Source organism: Lycium ferocissimum, chromosome 12, assembly GCF_029784015.1.
Source record: "Lycium ferocissimum isolate CSIRO_LF1 chromosome 12, AGI_CSIRO_Lferr_CH_V1, whole genome shotgun sequence".
NCBI lineage: Eukaryota > Viridiplantae > Streptophyta > Magnoliopsida > Solanales > Solanaceae > Lycium > Lycium ferocissimum.
The window spans coordinates 27,281,641-27,291,828 of NC_081353.1; the positions used below are offsets into that span (position 1 = coordinate 27,281,641).

The following is a 10,188-nucleotide window of genomic DNA, read 5'->3' on the forward strand; positions in this document are numbered from 1 at the left end:
TAGAGCATGAACTAACCACAATATCATACATCATTTAAAAGAGCTCCCATACATGATCCCCATTTATCATGTCAGCTTCTTCTTCCTATACAATATTTGCAGATAAGAAAAACATTCAGAATCACGTACAAGATTGTATCTCCCTAGATGATTCTTAATCCCTCTAAATACATCTAATCTTCAAAAAGATTAACAGTACCAAGGCACAACAAGCTGACCTACTCAATCCTGTTCTACTGAAGCATCAACGTTAGAAACCAAGTCAAGACAAATTGGACAGGGCGGATCATGTCTATCTTCATGGTTCGTTCTCTGTTCCAAACAATCAGCATGGTAAAGATGACCACAAGATAAGACTGCCACCACAGAGGTCTCCCCTGTAGGCAAACTGTTTTCAAGGACGATGTATGGTTCCTTCTTCAGAAACTTCTGGCATAATACACAAAAGAGTTTCCCTGCATCGGATGATATCGCCCTCGTCGCCAACGAACTGGATGGAACTCCTCCTGTTTTGTGAACTGTTTTTTGCCTATTCTCTGACCGGAGAATGCAAAGAAAGTCAAATGAGATGTGCTCCAAACTTTTGTAAGTAGATACAACAGAAACTCGAGAATCATGCTAGACTAGGGGTGTCAAATGCGCGGGTTGGGCTAGATTTGGGCGGGTCAAAATGGGCTGAGTTAATAAATGGGTGGGTAAAAAGTTACTTAGGCTGAAATAAGTTGGGTTAAAATAGACTAAAAGGGGGGTCATAACCCAACCCGCCCGATTCTTACTAAGTTTTGATTCTTTTTTTTGCCTTTTATAATTTTTTAAGTACCTAACAAAATTAATTTTTTTCTTGTTATGGTTATTTATAATATATCGAATAAAAGAATTATTATTTTTTTGAAAATATTTGACAAGATTTATGGGTGAAATTGGGCAACATATCAGCCCAATTTTTAGATGGATTAAAGTGGGCTGAGCTAATAAATGGGCGGTCATTAACCAGCCCAAACTTGAGCAGGTTGGGCGGATCATGTTTTCATGGGTTAATTTTGTCACCCCTATGCTAGACCAATACGAAAAGAAACGAGAAATTTTCATTATGATGTAACATTGAGTTTCTATCAGAGTTACCGCTTGGCTTATATCATGGCAAGGGCTTGGCCTCCAAGAGCACAAAGGTCCATGTGAAATTACTTAGTTTTGTATGAGATGGCGATTAAAAGAACAAGACTTAAGTAAAGAACATAAGATGCACCTGTGTCATGTCCAGAATCTGCATAGCATTTGCTTGCCATCTTTAAGGACAACTTCTCATCATGGGAAGTTGATGCCTCAGCATTACTAGCAGACCTCCGTCGAGAATAATGGCGTCCATAGTGACGTGGATGCCTCAGAGACTTTAGAAGGTCAATATTCCGACGGTGAACAATAGATGACTGTTGGCCTTGTGTTACCTTCCCAGGACCATCCCCCGCAATGGTTAAAAAAGACTTTATTCCACTTCTGTCCACTTGATGAGAGAACTTCTGCTCAACAATGCAAAAAAAAAAAAAAAAAAATCTTAGAAAGAAGACGAGCACAATTCATGCAAACTATTTGTGCATTTGTGCTTGAAGTATCTCCAACATTATTTTACCTCCCAATCTATTTGTGCATGAAAATCTAAGGGGTTGTTTGACTGTTGGTTAGAGTTATGCATGTATAAGTAATGCAGGGATTAGTTATCCAGGGTTTAGTTATTCATGTATTAGTTACTCCATCTTCCACCTGCATAAATAATACTCCACATAGATTCTCTCAGGACTTATACATGGACTTATACATGTATTAGTTATGCGAGATTGTAAACTGGTAACCAAACACCGTACTTGGTGTGCTGAATGTTATACATAGCAACTAAAACCAAACATGGCACTAGGTATGCTGGTTTTAATACATGAATAATTCACTTCCTAACCAGCAACCAAACGACCCCTTACTTTATAATTATACAGGATGGGAACTTCACAACCTCAAAAATCTAGGCCAATTCATAATCCTATATCACGAACCTTTGTAAAGGATAGTGTATCAGCAGTTAAATAAAGTTACCATTTATTTTCTCTTTGTCATTTATGCATAGCAAAGATTGAACAAAGACTAGCAAGCAGATTTTTGTATAAATGGAACAAGGAAGACCGAAAGAAGTTATTTAATTCCATTATGAGATGGAGAAAGAGAACCTGTTTTGATAATGTGTCCATTCCGGGTGAGGGTGGCATCAGGTCTGCAATGATATTAAAGTTTGAATCATGATTCACTAGTCATATCTCTAGGAAACTTAACTTAGAAGATCTTATCAAAGAAAAAAAAAAAAAAGGTGAAACTTAATTTAGAAGAGGGGTGACAAAAACTTAATTGTTGGTCGCGTCTAACAAATAAATGGAGGGATAGAATACGATAGAACAAAAATCACACCTAAAATTTTTATGTCATGCTACTATCTCACATAAAGAAAGTAAGTAGGCAACTTTAGGCTTGAACACATGCAATATAACAAGCTAAAGACCAATCTCTGACTCTGTAGAACCAAAGTTCTTCAGAGCAAGTATTGGATAAGGGTATGCACATGATGCACGTTAAACATCATATTTGGGCACCAACATGCAACCAAGTTGAGGCAAGAAGGCATTTTGTTATAAAATTTGGCTTCCAGAAGTATCAAGATTTCCACCAATATTATGTTTTTGAACAGAATTATATGCACATCAGTTGGAAAGGTCGTGAACATACAACACGATGCAGGCAACCGATGAGTCTTAGCAGTGAGTAAATTCTGAATAACCATATCATATAATTGAAAGCAAGAACTTCCAATGACCAGACCCATTTTGGGCTTAAAGAACGAATGTTTGAGCTTTTTTTAAAACAATTTTACAGTTAAATCATATGCCTCAACAATGTTTATCAACTTTCACACGCTCGGTCCAATATAATCATCAAGAGCACAATCCCAAGCCTGGAACACCACGGTTATAAAAAAAAAAAAAATCATCAAAAACCAACGACTTGAACTTCGAAAAACAGGACCTTCTACTAACATTAACATTCACGAAGATTAAGGGAGTGTTTGGTATGGATTAGAAAAATGTTTTCCAATTTTTCCATGTTTGGTCGATCAGAATTTTTGGAAAACATTTTCTTTAGGAAAACAAGTTCGTTAAAAATGAGGAAAATAACTTAGCTTGTAGAAGTAGGGAAGACAACTCCCATAAGTAGCATTCCACTCCTGGCCATCCTCCAACATACCTCATGCCACCCACCACCCCCCATAGCTCCCATCTCCACCACCTCACACCCCCATAGCGTTAGCTCATATTATGTATAAATGCTTTTGGGAAAATATTTTCTACTTACTTACCAAACACCAAAAAATTAGTAAAAAAACCTACTTATTTTCCAGGAAAACATCTTCTTTCGTACCAAACACACCCTAAATTTTGATCAAATTTAAACCTTCAACCTAAAAGGTGATTAGATTATTCATAAGACTGAACCAAAATATTTTCCAGAAGTAATCATGTTACAAAATTTGCAAATAGAAAAAAAAAAAAATAATAATAAACAAACTTTTTCTAGAGCTACCAGGACTTATGGAGGGGGAGCCTTGGAGCAACGGTAAAGTTGTCTCCATGTAACCTATAGGTCACGGGTTCGAGCCATGAAAGCAGCCGCTAATGCTTGCATTAAAAAAACAATAATCTTTTCTACATCACAATCTCTATTTATCAAACTATTCCCCAACACGCTAACCCAAAAAATCAAAAGGCAACAAAAAACTACAACAAGATTTTTACTACTAGTACCTATGATGGTGGGAAGTAATGTAATGGAATTTAGTTGACACACATGCTTTTAGGATCGGAAACCATTGTTTTTGAAAAAAAACAATAATCTTTTCTAACAAAAACATAAAACAATCTCTATTTATCAAACTATTCCCCAACACTCCTAGCATCAAAAAAAAAAAAAAAGGCAACAAAAACTACAACAAGATTATAACCACTAGCACCCCATTTCTCAATTAATAAATAAATTATACTTTTTTGTGCATCCCCTCCTCTTGTAGGATCAAAAAAACTGTTTCTTGATAAACAACATGCAAGGGTTATAAACAATCAAATGCCAAGAACCAACAATAAAAGACAAATACAACAACAACAACAACAACAACAACAACAATATATCCAGTGCAATCCCACAAGTGAGCTCTAATTAAAAACAAATAAAAAAATTGTTTCTTGATAAACAACATGTAAGGGTTATAAGCAATCAAATTTCAAGAACTCACAATTAACAATCAAATACAACAACAACAACATGGAATCCCACAAGTGGGGTCTAATTAAAATTAAAAAATTTAAAAAAATCAAGACCATAAATAAGAAGCATTTAAAAGTATTAATACCTGGAGGGGGAGGAGTCTTGTTGAGGTCAGCTTTTCTTTTTCTTTTTCCCATAACCAACTTTATATATATATGTCCAACAAAAATAATCTGTTCAAACAAGAATGTACACAAAGATTAACAATTTTTTTTATGGGAAAAAATAATTAATGGTGAAAAATAAAAAGAACCAACAAAATTTACGGGGTTTTGGGGATGTGAGAAAGATTGGGGTTAGAGAGGTACGATCAAGAAAATTTGTGAGAAATGAGAAAATGTGTCACCACTAACCACTTTGTGTTTCTCTACTTTAACAGAGTTTTTTTTTTATTCTCTTCTTTTCTTTTCTTTTTTTATGACAAAGAAATGAAACGTGTCTAAAGAAACGGCTGTTAATTTTTCTTACCCTTTGTTTTCTTGTCTTTACTCTTTTTTTCTAAACCTCTCCTTTTTACAAGAAAAATTAAAACAAGGGAGTAGACTAATAACGTAAATTATACGGGAGGTTAGTGTTACAAAGTGAGACTTGAGGGGGGATATTTCTGAAATTATCTTGTCACGAGATACGCAAGCATGTATTGCCCGCTTTAAGCTAAGTTCGGATTTGTCTTTCGGGCTACACCACATGGAGGCCCAAAATTGTGTATTACTTGAACTTAAATTATGTTTTATAAAGCTCATCATTTTCCTCTCTCATTTCGATATGAAATTCGCCTAACATGTTATGTACACCTCATTATTAGAAGTTTGCAACACTAAACATTTGTCAGTCCTGCTTGATTCGCCTCCAGCAAAGGCGTCACATATCCCTTAATTATATCATTGTCACTTGGATGTCTTGTCACACTAAGTAGGCCTTTGGACAATATCAGAGAAGAAATTGGATGAAAAAAAGCATCTGTAGTTGCAGTGGAGAACAAATTTGTGAAGGTTGAAGCTGTGTTTGCATATAAACTTTATTTGATTCTTTTCTTTTATGAAAGTTGAAACATTGTGAATAGAAACCACTATTCCACCTGAAATTCACAAGTAATTAATTCACATTAAGTTACACAACTCAACTCACAATTTCAGTGTTTAAGAGCACGTTTGGCTTAGCTTATAAGTTCTTTGAACTTATTTTTTTTTTTATGTTCGTTTTCGGTTATGTTCGTTTTTTTTAAGCTAAGCCAAATGAGCCCTAAGACGAAATACATTGAAAACCTCTAAAATTTGTCAGTAAAACTTTATAATATTTGATGGATGTGAAAACTACATTTTGTTGAAAGAGTTGTTTTGACTATTGGGCCAACATTTTTTGGAAGAAGTTTGTTCATTTTTTTGTGCGGAATGTCCTTCAAAGGCACTGGTCTTTAATTTTTGTCCCTCAAATTGGTGGTCTTTAATTTTTGTCCTTCACCTAACACCCTGAGGTTCTCGGTTCAAACCCTAGCTCAGTAAAAAAAAAAAAAAAAAAAAAGGAATTTCGCAAGTCAGAGGTTTGGATTCGCAAGACATAATTTTGCCCTCAAAACTTTGCCTGAAGCAGGTAAAATTTTGCCTGTAGGCCTAACTTTGCTACAAAATTCTGCCTTGTGATTTTTTTTTTGACTGAGCCGGGTTTCGAACCCCAAATCTCATGGTATCAGGCGAATCAGAAAAATTAAAGACCACCAATTTGAGGGCCAAAAATTAAAGACCACCCTAAAATAAGGACATTCCTGCGAATTGCCCAAGTTTGTTTTCCCTAAAAATAACAGATTGGGCCAACCCAGTAGTCGAAGTGAAGGGTGTCATAATTCTTCATTTTGGGAAAGTGGGCTTTAGCCAACGCCACCTGAAGCCCACTCATCTACCAACCCACATGTCCATATATTTCTTTTCCCTTCAATTAGTTTGATAGCCATATATTTTGACAACTGTGAATGTGGTTTAGTTTGATTCTGAATGGTATCTGCAAAGCTTTTATAATGGCACCTGTTTGAGTAAAACCAAAGATGGCATTCAATTCGCAATTTTTACGCACATAGTCGGCTGAAGTCACTATTTATTTTTACTATTAATAGCCCTTTCTTCGGCAACGGTCTTTCCAAGCAAGATGCACTTCTTACCGGGTTTCACCTTAATTAAGTACCAAACAGAAGAAACTATTACTAAGGAGGGAAAGCCACTTGACTTCGGTATACATAGATTATACAGTGTTATATATGAATTATACATATATTATACATCCGTTGACAATTTATAGTTTAAGCAATTGGTTGAGCGGTTATTTAAGTTAATTCTTCTTGAATGATTGTAATTGCACTCGTGGGATGGCAATGAAAATCATTCTTGTAAATTACCCTTTACATAAACTAACATTAAAAAAATTCAGAAGTGTCTCATTTAAGAGTAGTAATTTTAATTTGTTAGACAAAATTTATTGATGGTCGCTTGGTTGACTGCATAAGGAAAAGTAATTAAGAATAAAATTTTGCATAGCTTATATAATGTTTAATTTGTAACATAAAACTCTACTATCACTAATGTAATATCTGTTAACTAATAATACAAGGTTTTGCTTTTAGTATAAAACTCTCCATAACTAATGTAACATTTGGTTTTGCAACGGTACTAATAACTCCATAAGTAATGCTTAAATATATTGCAAAACAAAATTAAATACGCGTATAAGCAATTCGAGTATCTAAAGACACAAATACCATCAAACTAAGAAATTCCTATAATAATTTTTGTATTATTATTCAGCGTATAAAAATTCTTATATCATTATCCTTTAAATAACAAACATTATCTTCCCTACACTAAAAAATCAATGAACAAGTCTTTAAAAATAAAAAATAAGGTTTCTTTATTTTTTTAGAACAATAATACACTTTTACCAACTTTGAAAATAAAAGTTACATGTTATTACCGAGGGGTGTGATGAGACGAATGAATCTCATCACTCTTAAATAGAGATCTCAAGTTTAAATTCTAAAAATAAAAAAATTCCTGATAAAGAGCGTTTTCATTTAAAATGATTGTTACTGCGGTAATATCAATATATTTAAATTCTGATTATTAAAAATAAAAAATTCAATCTTGAATCGTTCCTTATTAAATTGTTTATTATTATTATTTCATTTTATTTAGGAGGTTTCCATTCAAGGCCAACACAGAAAATGATTGAATATTTACTGCAGGTAATATCAATAAATTGTAGGCCCATAGATTCTGATTATTAAACCAAAAGAAAAAATAAGTCTGACAAGTTGCATCATTGAATCTTCAATCTTGAATCTGGTTCCTTATTATTAATTGTTTATTATTATTATTTCATTTTATTTATTTTTGGGTATTTCAGGGAGGTGGTGGCTGGGGAAGGGTGATCAAGGCCAACACATAGAATCAATTTTTTTCCCTTAGTTTAAGCTAATAACGAATATTAAAAATACTAAATACAGTATGCTAGCAGCACCAATATTCCTTTGATTTGTATATTAGAATCTCCATAACATTGGGCTATGGCTTCAAAATGAAAGCACATGACTCAATTATTGTTATGATATATATATATAAATGTTTTATAACTCTACAAGATCTTTCAAATAAAAAAATTAAAAAAACACTCTGAAGATCTCATGACCATGTTATATAAAGATTAGTTATTTAGGGTAAAACTTATCAGCACAGGGTGCTTACACCCAGCCAATAAACAAATGACATGTGTCACTTTATTTAACTACAATTATTGGCACTTAACCATTGTTAACTATCATATTTTTTGCAAATGGTCTTAATTAATAATATAAAAAATCCTTAATATCTTGCTATTCTCACTTATCCTCTGAATGGTAACGTCACTAACCACATTTCAAACTCCGAGGCCATCACTGGCCATTTTTTGCCCTCTATCACTGGCCCTTATGAAATACAAAAAAAAATTCCAGCAGTATAAACATTTTTAACCTTAACAAGAAAAAACACTTGTCTTTGTATACCCTCCGTACAAAATATCAACAAATTCATACGAATTTCACAAAATTGCACATGACCTTTTCGTCATGCAAGATTTTCTTTTCAAAATGAACAAGATATAGTTCTTAGTTTTATAATTTTTCAAGCACATGTATGTATATACAGAAATACGAAGTTAATCAATCTGATATATGTCAATTATTTTATGCCTATAGTTCTTAATCACAACTCTCAACCACATGGTAATTTTGAACTACGTCTCCTGATTTCCAATGTGAAAGTTAAAAAAATGAAGAAAGAATGACGCAAAATTTCATAATTAAACCTGAGAAGAACAACAAGAAATAAAAGACAGATAATATTGATGGCAATCCCGAGCTTTCCTAACATTAAGGTATTATGATTTTAGTTACTTTTAAAAAACATTCTATTTATTAAAAGTAGGAATCCTAATATACTTTAGTTTGTCATCTATGGTTAATTTAACTATATTGGGCGTAAACACCCAGTGCGGGTAAATTTTTACCGTTATTTAGTATTAGAGAAGTCAAATTATAGTATTTCCTTGATTGCCATTTTGTACTGAATAGTTATTAAACATTTTGAGTTATAGTTTGATCTTCTGCCTCACGGGTAGAGCAAGATCTGCGTACATTCTATCTTCCCCAGATTTCACTGTGAAATTACACTGGGTATGTTGTTGTTTTTGTTGAGTTATAGTTTGATCTTCACTATGATTTTATGTAATTTCTAACTTTTTAGATTTTATTTTAAGAAAATGAGAAATCAATGTTTGAAACAGCCTCTCTACCCCACAAAGGTAGAGGTAAAGGTCTGCATATATTATACCCACTCAGACTCCACTTGTGAAATTACACTAGTATGCTGTTGTTGTTGAGAAATCATTTTTGAATTTATATTAACTTGGACTAAATAGATTCTGAATTCACATAAATTACTAGATGCATTAGTCCACATACTCCAAACATTACAAAAAACCTTTTTTTTAAAGAACAAGGAAGTAAAATTATGAATAATCCAAGTGAAAACAACAATTATTTAACCAAATGCTGGCTTATTCTCGTAATTATTTTATTTCATAAAGATATGACAACATGGAATGTCTCGCTTGGACCCTTGTTTTTTCAATTTTAAATAATATGTGATTTTAATGGGAAAAGAAGATTCTTTTATTGTCACTTTCACATTTAATGTATTTATATTCTTATTATTCCCTTCCTTGGATTATCACTTTCTTGTCATTGCAAATAGGACATTTTCAGTCTTTTCCCAAAAGATGGGGCACCCAATTATGACCTTCCTCCATCAAATTAAGTGTACAGTCAAAACCTTTTTATACTAGCATCGTTTGGTCCGAATTTTTTTGATTGTTATAGAGAATGACTGTTATACACTTATAACAACATTAACATTTGAATAATATTTCGCTGTTATAGACCAAAAAAAATGTATAAAATCTAATTTTTCATTTTTAATTCTCAAATTCTAAGCTTAATCACACTTTGTATAACGAAGAAAAAATCTTTAATGACGAAATTAGGAATATATACAGTCAAACCTCTCCATAACAACATCGTCAAAAGTCAAAAAATTTTTATTGTTATGCAGAATCATCGTTATACACCTGTAAGAACATTAATATTTGAATAATATTTCGCTGTTATAGACAAAAAAGATGCATAAAATCTAATTTTTCATTTTTAATTCCCAAATTCTAAGCTTAATCACACTTTGTATAACGAAGGCAATTTTTTTAATGATGAAAATAGGAATATATATGTGATATTTTTTGTCATAAATAGTGTATTAA

At 32.8% G+C, this 10,188-nt stretch overlaps 1 protein-coding gene across 2 annotated transcripts; it reads right to left on the minus strand.

The window, feature by feature from the left end:
- On the minus strand, positions 1-4,700 carry LOC132040278 (uncharacterized). Of its 2 annotated transcripts, none has more exons than XM_059430905.1 (4): positions 4,439-4,700; positions 2,214-2,257; positions 1,247-1,520; positions 1-536 (listed from the first exon to the last, which is right to left on the minus strand). In XM_059430905.1, the coding sequence occupies exons 1-4, from the start codon at positions 4,488-4,490 to the stop codon at positions 223-225; spliced, it is 684 nt and encodes a 227-aa protein (XP_059286888.1). In that variant the 5' UTR covers positions 4,491-4,700; the 3' UTR covers positions 1-222. The 2 variants fall into 2 exon arrangements, with proteins under 2 accessions (XP_059286888.1, XP_059286890.1); XM_059430907.1 differs by having other exon boundaries at positions 1,247-1,517; positions 4,439-4,694.
- Positions 4,701-10,188: the final 5,488 nt, after the last annotated feature.

Excerpts from the sequence above, each read along its gene's own strand:
- LOC132040278 (XM_059430905.1), bottom strand. The coding sequence starts at position 4,490 with ATGGGAAAAAGAAAAAGAAAAGCTGACCTCAACAAGACTCCTCCCCCT. Across the intron at positions 2,258-4,438 it reads CAAGACTCCTCCCCCTCCAG|ACCTGATGCCACCCTCACCC; the intron begins GTATTAATACTT and ends ATATCATTGCAG. Across the intron at positions 537-1,246 it reads AGATTCTGGACATGACACAG|AGAATAGGCAAAAAACAGTT; the intron begins GTGCATCTTATG and ends TTCTCCGGTCAG.